This window comes from Chiloscyllium plagiosum, unplaced genomic scaffold (assembly GCF_037043375.1).
Source record: "Chiloscyllium plagiosum isolate Xiang-an unplaced genomic scaffold, Cpla_swu_hap1 HiC_scaffold_26, whole genome shotgun sequence".
Lineage (NCBI taxonomy): Eukaryota > Metazoa > Chordata > Chondrichthyes > Orectolobiformes > Hemiscylliidae > Chiloscyllium > Chiloscyllium plagiosum.
This window is the reverse complement of record NW_028270164.1, coordinates 56,159,085-56,175,497: the sequence shown is the minus strand read 5'-3', so window position 1 is coordinate 56,175,497 and position 16,413 is coordinate 56,159,085. Positions and strand designations below refer to the sequence as shown.

At 51.5% G+C, this 16,413-nt stretch overlaps 2 protein-coding genes across 2 annotated transcripts in view; one reads left to right on the top strand and one right to left on the bottom strand.

Moving 5' to 3' along the window:
- The window catches only part of LOC122563332 (26S proteasome non-ATPase regulatory subunit 13-like), a 52,213-nt gene extending 47,739 nt beyond the window's left edge, over window positions 1-4,474 (bottom strand). Inside the window, exon 1 of the mRNA XM_043717071.2 lies at window positions 4,470-4,474. Within this exon, the coding sequence (XP_043573006.2) occupies window positions 4,470-4,474 (5 nt within the window). The remainder of the gene's footprint in view (window positions 1-4,469) is intronic.
- A 3,652-nt stretch (window positions 4,475-8,126) lies between these two features.
- On the top strand, window positions 8,127-14,845 carry LOC122563331 (transmembrane protein 263). Its single transcript, XM_087973759.1, has 2 exons — window positions 8,127-8,232; window positions 11,809-14,845. The coding sequence occupies exons 1-2, from the start codon at window positions 8,169-8,171 to the stop codon at window positions 12,099-12,101; spliced, it is 357 nt and encodes a 118-aa protein (XP_087829885.1). The 5' UTR covers window positions 8,127-8,168; the 3' UTR covers window positions 12,102-14,845.
- The last annotated feature ends 1,568 nt before the right edge of the window (window positions 14,846-16,413 follow it).

The window sequence follows — 16,413 nt, the reverse complement described above, 5'->3', positions numbered from 1 at the left end:
CTCTCCCGCTCTCTCTCTCCCCCCGCGCGCGCTCGCTCTCTCCCCCCCCGGCGCGCGCTCGCTCTCTCCCCCCCTGCGCGCGCTCGCTCTCTCTCCCCCCGCGCGCGCTCGCTCTCTCCCCCCCCCCGCGCGCGCTCGCTCTCTCCCCCCGCGCGCGCTCGCTCTCTCCCCCCCCTCGCGCGCGCTCGCTCTCTCCCCCCCGCGCGCGCGCTCGCTCTCTCCCCCCCGCGCGCGCTCGCTCTCTCCCCCCCGCGCGCGCTCGCTCTCTCCCCCCCCGCGCGCGCTCGCTCTCTCCCCCCCCGCCTGCGCGCGCTCGCTCTCTCCCCCCCCGCTGCGCGGTCGCTCTCTCCCCCCCCGCGCGCGCTCGCTCTCTCCCCCCCGGCGCGCGCTTCGCTCTCTCCCCCCCCGCCGCGCGCGCTCGCTCTCTCCCCCCCCGCGCCGCGCTCGCTCTCTCCCCCCCCGCGCGCGCTCGCTCTCTCCCCCCCGCGCGCGCTCGCTCTCTCCCCCCCGCGCGCGCTCGCTCTCTCCCCCCCCGCGCGCGCTCGCTCTCTCCCCCCGCGCGCGCGTCGCTATCTCCCCCCCGCGCGCTCGCTCTCTCCCCCCCGCGCGCGCTCGCTCTCTCCCCCCCGCGCGCGGCTCGCTCTCTCCCCCCCCGCGCCGCGCTCGCTCTCTCCCCCCCGCGCGCGCTCGCTCTCTCCCCCCCCCGCGCGCGCTCGCTCTCTCCCCCCCCCGCGCGCGCTCGCTCTCTCCCCCCCGCGCGCGCTCGCTCTCTCCCCCCCCGCGCGCGCTCGCTCTCTCCCCCCCGCGCGCGCTCGCTCTCTCCCCCCCGCGCGCCGCTCGCTCTCTCTCCCCCCCCGCGCGCGCGCTCGCTCTCTCCCCCCCGCGCGCGCTCGCTCTCTCCCCCCCCGCGCGCGCTCGCTCTCTCCCCCCCCCGCGCGCGCGTCGCTCTCTCCCCCCCGCGCGCGCGCTCGCTCTCTCCCCCCCGCGCGCGCTCGCTCTCTCCCCCCCCGCGCGCGCGCTCGCTCTCTCCCCCCCGCGCGCGCTTCGCGCTCGCTCTCTCCCCCCCGCGCGCGCTCGCTCTCTCCCCCCCGCGCGCGCTCGCTCTCTCCCCCCCCCGCGCGCGCTCGCTCTCTCCCCCCCGCGCGCGCTCGCTCTCTCCCCCCCGCGCGCGCTCGCTCTCTCCCCCCCGCGCGCGCTCGCTCTCTCCCCCCCGCGCGCTCGCTCTCTCCCCCCCGCGCGCAGCTCGCTCTCTCCCCCCCGCGCGCGCTCGCTCTCTCCCCCCCGCGCGCGCTCGCTCTCTCCCCCCCCGCGCGCGCTCGCTCTCTCCCCCCCGCGCGCGCTCGCTCTCTCCCCCCCCGCGCGCCGCTCGCTCTCTCCCCCCCGCGCGCGCTCGCTCTCTCCCCCCCGCGCGCGCTCGCTCTCTCCCCCCCGCGCGCGCTCGCTCTCTCCCCCCCGCGCGCGCTCGCTCTCTCCCCCCCGCGCGCGCTCGCTCTCTCCCCCCCGCGCGCGCTCGCTCTCTCCCCCCCGCGCGCGCTCGCTATCTCTCCCCCCCGCGCGCGCTCGCTCTCTCCCCCCCGCGCGCGCTCGCTCTCTCCCCCCCCGCGCGCGCTCGCCTCTCTCCCCCCCGCGCGCGCTCGCTCTCTCCCCCCCGCGCGCGCTCGCTCTCTCCCCCCCGCGCGCGCTCGCTCTCTCCCCCCCCGCGCAGCGCTCTCTCGCTCTCCTCCCCCCCCGCGCCGCGCTCGCTCTCTCCCCCCCCCCGCGCGCGCTCGCTCTCTCCCCCCCCGCGCGCGCTCGCTCTCTCCCCCCCGCGCGCGCTCGCTCTCTCCCCCCCGGCGCGCGCTCGCTCTCTCCCCCCCCGCGCGCGCTCGCTCTCTCCCCCCCGCGCGCGCTCGCTCTCTCCCCCCCGCGCGCGCTCGCTCTCTCCCCCCCGCGCGCGCTTCGCTCTCTTCCCCCCCCGCGCGCGCTCGCTCTCTCCCCCCCGCGCGCGCTCAGCTCTCTCCCCCCCGCGCGCCGCTCGCTCTCCTCCCCCCCGCGCGCGCTCGCTCTCTCCCCCCCGCGCGCGCTCGCTCTCTCCCCCCCGCGCGCGCGTCGCTCTCTCCCCCCCCGCGCGCGCTCGCTCTCTCCCCCCCGCGCGCGCTCGCTCTCTCCCCCCCCGCAGCGCGCTCGCTCTCTCCCCCCCGCGCGCGCCTCGCTCTCTCCCCCCCGCGCGCGCTCGCTCTCTCCCCCCGCGCGCGCTCGCTCGCTCTCTTCCCCCCCCGCGCGCGCTCGCTCTCTCCCCCCCGCGCGCGCTCGCTCTCTCCCCCCCGCGCGCGCTCGCTCTCTCCCCCCCGCGCGCGCTCGCTCTCTCCCCCCCGCGCGCGCTCGCCTCTCTCCCCCCGCGCGCGCTCGCTCTCTCCCCCCCGCGCGCGCTCGCTCTCTCCCCCCCGCGCGCGCCTCTCTCCTCTCCCCCCGCGCGCGCTCTCTCTCTCCCTCGCGCGCCTCTCTCTCCCTCGCGCGCTCTCTCTCCCTCGCGCGCTCTCTCTCCCTCGCGCGCTCTCTCTCCCTCGCGCGCTCTCTCTCCCTCGCGCGCTCTCTCTCCCTCGCGCGCTCTCTCTCCCTCGCGCGCTCTCTCTCCCTCGCGCTCTCTCTCTCCCTCGCGCTCTCTCTCTCCCTCGCGCTCTCTCTCCCTCGGCTCTCTCTCTCCCTCGCGCTCTCTCTCTCCCTCGCGCTCTCTCTCTCCCTCGCGCTCTCTCTCTCCCTCGCGCTCTCTCTCTCCCTCGCGCTCTCTCTCTCCCTCGCGCTCTCTCGCTCTCTCTCGCTCTCCCTCGCGCTCTCTCTCGCTCTCCCTCGCGCTCTCTCTCGCTCTCCCTCGCGCTCTCTCTCGCTCTCCCTCGCGCTCTCTCTCTCTCTCTCTCTCTCTCTCTCTCTCTCTCGCGCTCGCGCTCGCGCTCTCGCGCTCTCTCTCACTCTCTCTCTCTCTCTCTCCCTCGCGCTCTCTCTCTCTCGCTCTCTCCCTCGCGCGCTCTCTCTCTCTCTCTCTCTCTCTCTCTCTCTCTCTCTCTCTCTCTCTCTCTCTCTCTCCCTCGCGCGCTCTCGCGCTCTCTCTCTCCCTCGCGCTCTCTCTCTCTCTCTCTCGCGCTCGCGCTCTCTCTCCCCCCCTGTGGTGTGGAACCATGCACTGACACCAGTGTTGTTGTTCATGTTGGGTCTTAACAGCATCACAGGTCAGTGATTTCTTGCCTGCTTCAACTGCCTTCTGTTGGGCCACAGGCCACTCCTGAACTATTCCATCCTTGAGGGGTTGATACAAGGGCTGAATGCATGACCTAAGATCACTAACTTAGAATAATTCTAGAGACATGGGTTCCAATGGCAGATGATACAGTTTGAATTCAATAAATAAAAATCTGGAATTAAAAGTTAGCCTAATGATTGGAATAATACACAACAATCCTGATGAGCATCTTTGTTCTCTGGTCTCTTTGCTTTCAAAATCCCCTCCTCTTCTCCTTCCTTGGGCAGATACTGTCATTAGTGACCCAGGTACATTACACTTGACACTGTACAACATTTGTGCTTTGTTGCTTTGACACCATCCTTTTGAAGTCAGTCTTGGACTTTGTTCCATCATGCTACGTGTTCATTCTCCATCTTTTAATTACTATTAAACCAGCAATTCTCTTCATCCCACTTAGTAACTGACCTGGGACTCTCTGGAACACTGCAGGAGCAGTAGACACATCAAAGTCTCCTTATGAATGAAAAGTAAAAGAGGTTCCTTGCCTTTTGATAGTTAATTTATAATTGTATACATTTGACAGATCTATCTTATTGACTGCCTCCCCATTTGTTGAGTGAGGAAGCCAGCAGACAGGTATCGTTCTTGATCTCGTTATTTACTGTTTGTTTGTAATCTCCATAAATCTAAATGGAGCTGTCTGCTTTGTGAATGACCACAATTGGCGTAGTTTATTCACTGCTCTCCAATTTCCTAAAATTCCCTGTTCTTTCTAATCTCTCCACCTGATTCTTTCCTTTATTAAACATATTTTACAGTTGTTTCTTTTATTTAACCTATTTTTCTAATCAGTCTGTTCAGAGATGTTATTACCTACCATTGGAGCAGGTGGGTCTTGAACCTGGACATCCCAGTCTGGTGTAGGGATCCTTACCCCTGTTGTTTCTTTACTGCTCCCATTTCTCACTTAGGCAGTAGCCTTCCCTTGCAAAATATCAATGTTTCATTTGTCCTTTTTTTAATTATATTCTTTCATTGGATGTAGATGTCACTGGCAAGAACAGCATTTGTTGCCCATCCCTAATTGCCCTGAGGGATTCATGTGGGGCTGTTTTAGAGGACAGTTAGGAGGAGACTACTTCACTATGGATCTGGAGTCTCATGTAGGCCAGACTGGACAAGGATGGTAGATCTCACTTCTGAAAGGACATTAGTGAACCCTTTGGTTTTTCTGACAATCAACACTGGTTACGCCATCATCTTTAGGCTAGCTTTTAATTCCACATTTTTATTTATTGAATTCAAACTGTATCATCTGCCATGGTGGATGGAAGCCGTGTCGCTAGAACATTAGAGCCTGGGGTTCGGGATTATTAGTCCAGTGACATTTACTGTTATGATCGAGTAAGCTCTGAAAGGATGCCTGAGAGCAAATGAAACAAGGAACTGATGACAGATAAATTAATTGAGTGTTAATTGGGTGATAAATTGGGTATAAAGATGGTGAGCCAGGAATCAGTGGGCTGAGTGTTTTATGGAATATGGTTAACTGAAATAAAACTCTCTTTAAAAAAAGTATGTTCAAAAACTGTTATCTTCTAGTGTCTAATATTGACCACTATACCATTCCCTCTCCAACTGTCTTTAGACTGCAGTCTGATGAGGGCAAATTTCATTTCATTTTGGTACTCCTTCCTCACAGACTGCTTTGTATTCCCATAGTGCTTTCTCCATTGGATGCAGTCACATATCCCAACTGTAAATATCTTGGCCCAGTTTAACCATATCTTGGAAAGAGAGATGCTTCCAATCTGAGCGACTTTGTTTCCTCCAAGTATGACCGCTATTGAGTAGTAGGACATCATCATATCCTGCTGTGACACTAACATTGGAATAACCATTCTCACAACAGCTTTGTGTACACAGCAGCTTCGTGTAAGGGAATGTGACCTGGGTTTCATCTGCTCGCTTTTGATGATACCAGATACAGCTGCAGCTAAATCATTGACAAAACAAGGTTGTAAATAGAGTCATAGAGATGTATAGCGTGGAAACAGACTCTTCGATCCAACCTGTCCATGCCGACCAGATATCCCAACCCAATCTAGTCCCATCTGCCGGCCCATATCCCTCCAAACCCTTCCTATTCATATACCCATTCAGATGCCTATTAAATGTTGCAATTGTACCAGCCTCCACCACTTCCTCTGGCAGCTCATTCCATACATGTACCACCCTCTGCGTGAAAAAGTTGCCCCTGAGGTCTCTTTTATATCTTTCCCCTCTCACCCTAAACCTATGCCCTCTAGTTCTGGACTCCCCGACCCCAGGAAAAATACTTTGTCTATTTATCCTATCCATGCCCCTCATAATTTTGTAAACCTCTATAAGGTCACCCCTCAGTCTCCGACGCTCCAGGGAAAACAGCCCCAGACTGTTCAGCCTCTCCCTGTAGCTCAGATCCTCCAACCCTGGCAACATCCTTGTAAATCTTTTCTGAACCCTTTCAAGTTTCACAACATCTTTGCGATAGGAAGGAGACCAGAATTGCACGCAATATTCCAACAATGGCCTAACCAATATCCTGTACAGCCGCAACATGACCTCCCAAATTACTTTGACCAATAAAGGAAAGCATACCAAATGCTGCCTTCACTATCCTATCTATCTACAACTCCACTTTCAAGGAGCTATGAACCTGCACTCCAAGGTCTCTTTGTTCAGCAACACTCCCTAGGACCTTACCATTAAGTGTATAAGTCCAGCTAAGATTTGCTTTCTCAAAATGCAGCACCTCACATTTATCTGAATTAAACTCCATCTGCCTGTTCTCAGCTCATTGGCCCATCTGGTCCAGATCCTGTTGTAATCTGAGGTAACCCTCTTCAATGTCCACTACACCTCCAATTTTGGTGTCACCTGCAAACTTACTAACTACCTCTTATGCTTGCATCGAAGTCATTTATGTAAATGCCAAAAAGTAGAGGACCCAGCACCGATCCTGGTCGCACTCCACTGGTCACAGGCCTCCAGTCTGAAAAACAACCCTCCACTACCACCCCTCTGTCTTCTACCTTTGAGCCAGTTCTGTATCCAAATGTCTCTGGTTTCCATTTCAATTTCCATTGGGGGCTGATATTATCGCTTCAGCCTATTCCTCTCATCTTCCATGCGCTAATTGTCTTGTTCTCTGACTGAGGATTACTCTGGATCTCCCTACTCGATACCATCAACTTCTGTTTCCATTTCTGTCACATGAGTATTCAAGGGCTTGCAGAGTCCTGAACCAGCTTCCTGGAGCTTTACTCTTTCTGCTCCTCCTGTCTGCTGTTAGAATATAATTTGGGACAGCATGGTGGCTCAGTTGTTAGCGCCAGGGACCTGGCTTTGATTCCAGTCTTAAGCGACTGTATGTGTAGAGTTTGTAAATTCTTCCAGTGTCTGCACTGGTTTCCTCTGAGTGCTCTGGTTTCCTCCCAGAGTCCAAAGATGTGCATGTTAGCTGGATTAGCTATGGGATATAAACAAAGAAAATTTACAGCCCAGGAACAGGCCCTTTGGCCCTCCAAGCCTAAGCCGACCCAAATCCACTATCTAAACCCGTCGCCCCATTCCTAAGCATCTGTATCCCTCTGCTCCCCACCTACTCATGCATCTGTCCAGATGCATCTTAAATGAATCTACTGTGCCTGCCTCTACTACCTCTGCTGACAACATGTTCCAAACGCCCACCACCCGCTGTGTGAAGTACTTGAAGTACCCCTTAAACTTTTCATCTCTCACCTTGAGAGCGTGACCTCTCGTTATCAAATCCTTCACCCTGGGAAAAAGCTTATCTCTATCCACCCTGTCTATACCCTTCATGATTTTGTAAACCTCAATCTCCTTTTATCTAATGAAAATAAACCTAACCTACTCAACCCCTCTTCATTGCTACCACCTTCCACACCAGGCAACATCCTTGTAAACCTTCTCTGCACCCTCTCCAAAGCGTCCACATCCTTTTGATAATGTGGCGACCAGAACTGTACACAGTATTCTAAATGCGGCCGAACCAATGTCTTGTACAATTTTAACCGGACTTGCCAGCTCTTATATTCAATACCCCGTTCAATGAAGGCAAGCACACCTTCTTGACCACCCTATCCACCTGTGCAGCAACCTTCAGGGTACAATGGACCTGAACTCCCAGATCTCTCTGCTCACCAACATGTCCCAAGGCTGTTCCGTTTATTGTATAATTCGCTCTAGAATAAGGCATACAGGAATAGGGTAAGGGTCTGGGTGTGATGTTTTTGGAGGTTTGGTATGGACTTGATAGGTTGAATAGCCTGCTTCCACGCTGTAGGGATTCTATGATTCTAATTAACTTTCCCACAGACACACTGCCTGGAAATGGGGCATTTTGATAACTGATGACCTCCCTGGCATTGGTTGTATCATTATTTCTGGCTGTGAGACCGGATATTGCTGAAATCCAGTGGATCTCTCCACTCCCATCAGCTCAGGAAAAGAGATCCCTTATCTCCTCCTCCCTTATCCCTCATCTGCAATGATCTCTTTCTGCCATTTCCATGGCTATAGTCTCAGATAAAGTGGAGAAAAGAATTCCATCCCAGCTTTTGTCTTTCTGTTGTATGTTGTTCTGAGTAAACCTAACAAACACATGCTGTGCTGCAGGCAACCATTTTTGAACTAACTTTATTTACACCTCAGCACAAAGGGCAATACACAAAAAAAATCTCAGACCTTGCAATATAACGTAATTTGGAATGTGCAGCTTTTGTGAGAGACGGGAAAGGAAATCTGAATGACCTTGGGAGATTGACGGTCTGAGTTACCTTGCCAACAATTCTACCCAAAGTAACAGTGTATCCTGCTGTTGCAGTGGAGTTTGTTGTGAAGTTTACCTCTTCCTGTCTTTGTCTTTTAGGTTGTGAATGGTCCAGAAATGAACCGATCACCATCCCAAAGCAAGAAGGAGCATGAAATTTTTGAGAATGAACAAACTGAAGGTGAGGAAGTCAATGTGCGAACTGAGGAGAAGTGGAAATCAAGGAATCAATATCATTGCCATGTTTAGATGAACTTGTGGTATTTGGCGTTCCTCAGTAATGGCACTGGTTATCAGGAACTCTGTTCCCCTCCTTTAACTGGTCCCAGCTCATGTAACACAGAACTTATCCCAGCCACTGCAATCAACTGAGGTAGGGACTCATGGCATAGTGCATGTAGGTTCACAGGACAACATTGAGCCTGTCAAAGTCTTTAAAATAGAGTATTATGAATTGGCCATTTATTCTGTAGTTGGATCATGGCTGATTTATGCAGCAGTTCCTCGCTCCCATTTCTGAAGATTCCTCACTCAATGTAGTAGTGCTCTGTTGAGCTCCTGTAAAGTGCAATTTTTAAAATAAACCATGTTAAGCGAATCAGCTTTTCCCAGTCCAACAGATATAAAAGCTGGAGTTATGCTCCAAAGGTCCATGTTTGCCTTGGGTAAGGGAAGGAGGGAGTGGGTAGATTCAAACGGTATACCTGGTTATTGCCAAAATTCTTCTATTCATGCAATACATTCAAGAATAGAAAAGAAACATGATGACTCTTCTCACTTGCCCCCTGTGGACTGTCCTTGCCCTTCTCTTCCTCCCTGTGCCAAATTCATTCCGTCCCTCCAGCTTTCCAGCCTTCCTCATTGCTGACTGTCTCCAGTTACTCCCTGTCTCTCCCTAACCCTTGGGCAATGAGCAGTGGGGATAGGTTGTATCAGAGCAAGAGCTGCCTTGAGTAGTGGAGGTGAGTCATGACTGGAGAGAATGGCATGACAGATACACTTTGAAATGGTCCTTACCAGGACTTACACTTGGCATGTGACACAATTAAAGTGAAACTATCAATTCTAAACGCACATACTTACCTGTGACTGATTATTGTTGAATTGAAATAACTCCTAATGGGGTTACTGTACCACAACTCCAGTCAACCTCTCGATAAATCTCAGTTTAACAATCTCTGCTATGAAACTGGTGTCAATAAAGTATGGTGCTAGAAAAAACACAGAAGGTCAGGCAGTATTTGAGGAGCAAGAGAGTCAATGTTTTGGGCATAATCCTTCCTCAGGACTTCCTTTGCTACATCGATGACTGTATTGGCACTGCCTCGTGCTCCCACAAGGAGCTTGATCGGTTCATTTACCACATCAACACCTTTCAGCCTGATCTCAAATTCACCTGGATTATCTCTGAACCTCACTCCCCTTCCTGGACCTCTCCATCTCCGGCGACCAACCTAACATGGACGTCTACTTCAAACCCACTGACTCCCACAGCTACCTGGACTACACCTCCTCCCAGCCCCCCATCCTGTAAAAACATGATCCCTTACTCCCATTTCCTCCACCTCTGCCTCTGCCGTATTTGCTCTCAGGAGGACAAATTCCACTTCAGGACATCCCAGATGTCATCCTACTTCTTGGACCATTCTTTCCCCTCCACTGTTATTCAACAATGTCCTCAATCATATCTCCTCCATTTCCTGCACCTCTGCCCTCGAACCTCAACTGCACCCTCGTCCTCACATTCCACCGCACTAATCTCCAAATCCAGCATATCGTCGTCTGCCATTTTCACCAATTACAGTCAGACTCCAACACCAAAAATATATTTAGGTTCCCACCACTGTCCGCATTCCATAGGGAACATTCCCTCCACAACTCCCTCATTAGGTCCATACTGCCCACCCAGCCACCCTCCACACCTGGCACCTTCCCCTGCCACCATAAGAGGAACCAAACCTGTGCCCACACCTGCCCCTTCACCTCTGTCCAAGGCTCCAGAGAATCATTCCAAATCTGGCAGAGATTTTCTTGCATGTCCTCAAACCTCATTTATTGCACTCGGTGCTCTCTGTGGTCTCCTCTATGTCGGACAGACTGAGTGCAAACTTACCTTCCTGTAGCCAGCCAGTTCAAGTCCCCCTCCCAGTCCTTGTCCCGATATGTCTATTCGTGGCTTCCTCCACCACCTAAACAAGGCCACCTACAAACTGGAGGAGGAACACCTCATCTTCCGCCTCAGGACCCTACAACCACACGGCCTCAACACTGAATTCACCAGTTTCCAACTGTCCCTGCCTCCCACTCCATCCCAGATCCAACCCTCCAACTTGGCACTACCCTCTTGACCTGACCTACCTGTCCATCTTCCTTCTCACTTATCCACTCCATCTTTTCCACTGACCTATCACAAGCATCTCCTATCTTCGCCCACCTATCTCTATCCAAACTACTTTTACCCCAGTGCCACCCCCTTCCCCTATTTATTTCTCAGCCCAATCTTGATGAAGAGTTAAGCTCTATATGTCGACTCTCCCGCTCCTCAGACGCTGCCTGACCTGCTGTGCATTTTTCAACCTCACACTTTATCGACTCTGATTTCTTACTAACTGCTAGGAAGCTTCCAGTTTAGCCCCAGAAGTGTTTGATTGCCACAATCTTGTGTTTCCTGACCTCCCCTGAATGGTGTGGCTCTCACTGTCCTCTTGTTCTGCCGTCCTTCACAGGAACTGGTGTTTTTGTTGATCTCTGTCTCCAAGTAACCAAATACAATCTCCTTCTGGCTGACTGAGACCTCCGTGATCCATGGCACGATGCTGCCAGTGGTCAGCGGCACACCCTGTTGAATGGAATTTGCTGGGTGTACGGGCAGACTCTTAATCTCATGCACCATCAGATCCACGTTGTAGCAGAAATGCTGGAGCTGTCCTTCACATAGGCAAGGGGCTGACTGGTGTTCTAGTGACTGTGTGTCAGCAATGGGCCCGCTTAAATGGGGGAGGGTAGAGGCCAAATGGACTATTTGAAACATGCTGCTTTATGGGAAAATAGAAGGTGGATCAACCCCTGATTCCTGAGGGAGCTAATGAATGCCTCTGCAGTTTTATGGGGTCCAGCCTCAGCCTTGGCGTGGGGAGCAATTCTCACCTCGCGCCCACTGGATGTGTTTAATTCCTGCTAAAATATACAGGTCAGGCTGACCCCAGCACTGAGTGAGCATGACATCTGTCAGAGATGGTGTTTAACCCAGGCCCAGTCCACCACTTCCAGAGAATATCCCAAGGTGTAGAAGAGGAGGGGATTACTTGCTGGTGACTCCAAAAGCACTCTCCGGCTATTCTGGTCATTGCTGTTCACAGCATCTGGCTGCAACCAAATTGTAATGTCTGCCGTTGAAAGAATTTTGATTGACTGGAAAGTATATTTGGATAACTTGAGCCTGTGAAAAGCAGGGGAGATTTGAGTTTGCTTCTTTTCCTTCGGGTTCGCTTCAGGACCTCTGGATCAGGGAATGATTCAAGGAGGCTGTTGAGTAGGAGTTGGTCTGGGTGAGAGCTTTAGTGTTGGGTGTGGCTGGGCATGTTGCACTGGGTTGGTTTGGTTTGAGCAGTGGGTGGTTGTCAGAGGGCATGGTTTGGGAGGTTCGGGGCTTGTTGGGTGGTTGGGGGAATGTACGCTAGTTCTGGGGAGATGGGTCTCCAGTGTGAAGGCTTTGTTTTCTCTTGACCATTAACAGTGTTCACCCCTTGCGTTCCAGTTCCTGACTCATCAAAGGATCACCCCAACACAGAAAGTGGAATGATCTGGAAAGTGACTGGGGGCCTCTACAATATCACCAAGGGAGCTGTTGGTGCCACGGTGGGTGGTGCTGTTTGGCTTGGCGGCAAAGGGCTAGCGGCGACAAAGACAGCGGTCACTTCAGTGCCAGCGGTTGGCATGGGACTGGTAAAGGGTGGCGTGTCGGCTGTGGCAGGAGGTGTCTCGACAGTGGGGTCAACTGTGGCTGGGAAAGTGCCCTTCACATCCAAGAAGAAAGACAAATCTGACTAAAGAGTCAACCTGCGGGGGCCTGACATGGACACACATCACCTGGACTGTACCAGTTTGTTGGTTACGGGAGGGGTATGGGTGGGGAGGGGTTGTGACATTCACCGTTTTGTCTGGAAGCTTGTGGTCAGACTGTTGGAAGCATCAGCCTCTGAAGTTGACTCTTGCCTGATGTGTACTGCTTTCCCTGAGTGGGACATCAGGCGACCTGGGGACACCTGGAGAGCTGATCCATCCATGGAAGCCAATTCACCTACAGAAGAGAAGCTTAAATCTTTTCCATGCCCCCAATCAGAGGGCAGTCTGAGCACTGCTGTCACCATGGGAGATGTTACCCCATGCCCCCCTGCATCCCCCTCTAACCTCCATCCTCCAATCGTCAAGAGAAAACATGCTGAAATTAACTGAATTCTCATTTAAATGCAAGTGAGACAGAAAGACAGCAACTAAGGAGCCCCAGCTTATCAACTGTCCTCTGGGGTGACAGTAGGCCTCATAAATGCAGTGTGTGAGGCTAAACATCCCAACCTAAACCATGGCAATGTTTCAAGAGCTACTCCCCTTCTCCTGTAATGGAGTGATCTTTCTGTGAATGTTGAATTTGAACAGGGAATGAATTTTGTTCCAAATGAATTGACGTCTCCTTTGTTTCTGGTTTCCTATTTAAACTTTGTTTGTCTTCACAACAATGTCCTTGCTGTCGATTGTTGCGACTTTACTATCGATATTCCCATAACCTGAGCTGTGGGAAAATTATTTTACTGAGACCCTTGTTTTTGGCAAGTTTTCTGGCTGATGGCTGTTGGTTTTGGGGAATGGAACACTCCATTTCACACAAACATAACCCTGTCAGACGCAAAGCTCTGTCTGCCACGTGCAAAGTATGGGTTGAACAGAACTAATCCTGTCACCCACCCAGCTAGGAGTGTTCCATACCCTGTATTTGAAAATGTCGATAAACAAGCAGAAATACATCCTCCAATATCTGAGCTGTTGCTTCCTGCTGTTCATGCATTGTAAACAAAGGTTGCTTTGTTCGATAGCCAGTCTGGTACTCTGCTAGTTTGAAAGGGCTAAGGCTGGCTTTCTGAATAGCATATTGTAACTAAGTTTGGGTTTTTCAAAGTACTTATTGAGTCAGAATAGACTGAGACATTGGGTTGTATTCTGACATTTCCTTTGCTGTTTCTGAAGTTAGTAATGATTGTTAATAGTACAGTAATGTAAGTAAGTCATTGAGCCCTTTTGAGCCACATCAAATAAAAGTGGGATTTGCAAATTATTTCAATAACCAGATCGTCTCACAAAGCAAATGACAAACCAAAAACACCACCTCTGTTTGTAGCTACCTCACTATTGTGTGTTTATCTACAATAGTGTCATAAGGGGAGATAGATTACCTAGAGGTGGTTCTGTGTGGTTCCTGACCTCAAATATGTTGCGCACGTGTGTGTGTTGTAATAGTTGTCAACTGTGCTTGACCTGAATTCTAGAAAGTTTTATCACATTCAGTTGAAACACTCCCACACTCTTGCTATTGATTGCTGTATACAGCAATTAGTCAATAATGGCTGCTGCAATACCCACAATTCTCTGAGCACCCCAAACTGCTCTATCTATTTTACTGGTTACTGCATTCATACAATAGGACCTGATTGGGTCCACTGTGAGTTTGCTGCTGCTTGTGAGTCAAATCAGTACAAAAGTGGAGAAAGGAACACTCTTATGATTTTCTTCTGATGTAGGAGATTAATAATTATTTCCAGGATAATGCCGAGTATTGATAACTCTGATGTATGCTTTAGCAAGTGATCTGCATTTGACAATCTCACGACTGCCCTGATTTTCATCCTCCCATCTCTGAAGTCCATGGGTGGGCTGTGTGTTAACTAACCACACAAGGTTATATGCCAGCTGGGCCATAGCTGGTTGCTGACCCTTACATTTGTGGAATAAATTCTTTGTGGTAATCTAAGATAAGCTGTATCTGAAAAAAAAATTAAATTCTGATTTTATTGCATGAGACCTAGGATTTTTAGCATTGTTTTTAGGGGATCATATGCGGCAGCTCAAACCTTGCCCTTCCTGTGAAAATCTCCATGGTTGTAAAATTAACCTGCATGGTACTGGGATTGTAGCTATCGAGAGTCCACTTGGTATTGTTTTTCACCTCTGGATTATGCCTGATGTATCCTGGTTTTGTAGTTTTTATAGCAGTGTGCCTCTGGTCTCTGAGTTCAACAGGACTCCTGTGCAGGCCTGACTTTTGTGGGCTTACCTGAGCCCAAAATGTTAAGCTGAAAATTGAGCTTTGGATAAAAAGAACAGGCCTTCCATGTTACAGTTTATTTTTTCGAGATCTTTTAGCCTCCCTTGCCTATAGTTGGCTTCCCTGTCCCATCAGTTGGATTTTGGTCAGATTTACAGTCACATGTGTGAATAAGGTTGATGGAGTGGAGATATGTTTCTCCCCATCACACGTGGAGGGAGGCATTCTTCTGAGTCAGTATGGGATGCCTGCTCTATATAGTGCCCACATTGATATACGTTGGGATAATATGTGACAAAAATTAAAACTAGAGTTGGCAGAAGATTGTCCAATTAATGCTTTTCTGTCCTTGTACTTCAGTTGATGGCCCGAGGCTGTGTTTAGATAATTGGCAGGGTTGTACGTGTACATGAAACACTTTTCAATCAGTATTGTATTTTACACCTTTCAATGAATAAATCTTTTTACTCAAACTCTATTGTCTGTGTTCTTTCCTATTAATTACACAACTCCTGAATCTGCACACCAGCTTCACAGCAACAATTTTGCTCTGTTCCACTAGAGTGAAGGTGTGGGCATTGGGAGTGGGTGTGTGAACGTCAGAGAGTGAGGACACGTTGAGGAGCTGGTGTATTAACACTGGGGATTAAAGGCACAGCCTTTAAAGTTCACTCTTGAGAGTGGGCATCAATGAGTGATCTTCAGCAGCAGGCTGTTGTGTCAACTCCACAGTCATTCGTGTTACATTGGGCCTGGGGTCACATGTAGGCCAGACTGCATAAGGACAGCTTAGGATTTTGAACATTTAGAGAAGCAAAAATTAATTGGGTATAGTTAGCATGATTTTGTGCAAGGAAAATAATGTCTCAAATTTGAATTTTTGAGGAAGCTTCCAAAAAGATTGAGGACAGCAGCAGATGTTGCCTACTTGTAATTTAGTGGGGCCTTTGACAAGGTTCTGATTAGTAACACTAGGTCACATGGGATTCAGGGTGAGGTTGCCAATTGGATACATAATTGGCTTAATGGTGGGAGACAGACTGGTCATGGAGGGTTGCTTTTCAGACTGGAGGCCTGTGACCAGCAGTGTTCCAAAAGGATCGGTTCTGTGTTCTCCGATATCCTTCATGTGCTGGGGCTTCAGTTGGAGTTGATTCCTTACCATGAGGTGAATCAGTGGGTTTTATGAGGGATAACCACTTTGACATCTTAGAACTCGACAGCAGCTATGTCCCAGCTCTTGCTCTGTCGACAACCCCCAACCCCTGCCCGCACCACCTCAAGACATGTTCATTTGGGATGTGTGGAAAGCAGTAGCTGAGGATAGAGCCTGCGTGGTGACTACTATCAAACATCTTGTGTACTCACTTGAGAGAAAAACCTGTCCCATCTGTGGGGACATGTACACTGCCAATGTCTCACTGACTGTCATCCACAGCCAGATGGCAGACGAGGTGATGACATTGTCCCCATAGATATTCAGTGGCCTACCTGTATCCCTCACCAATGGGGTGGGTTTCTTTTTGCCCCATGATTTGCATATTGAATCACAGTGGAGAGGTTTCACAGCTGGGTTTGATGTTCATGCAAGTCAGTCACTGAATGACAGGTGTGTGAGGTCACTTGGCCATGTTTGACTGGTCGAAGTGACATTAGTGAGAAGATGGTGATAGTAGGAACCTGGCAACAGCTTGTCGGGGTTGAATTTGGTCAGGGGGTTGTTCTGCAGGCCAGAGCAATGACTGCATCTGCCAACACCCAAATCTTTTGGCTCTGAGACTCTCAGACAGTTCCTGTGATTGTCGTCTTCAGGGAACTCTGAAAGCTCTGTGTTTCTGAGCTGGGTCTCAGAGACGTTGTGATTAACAGCTTGATCCGATATGTGTGCTGGTACAACTCCTCGCCTGTTATCCAGTTTTCCATGTCAGAGCTTTATAAAACATTGATTTTGGAGGGAGGTGACACTGTTGGATTGTGACAGATGTATTGGTGAGCCTGTTGGGGAACAAAGAGAACACGTCTTCACACTTGCAGTGTTGTCTTGCC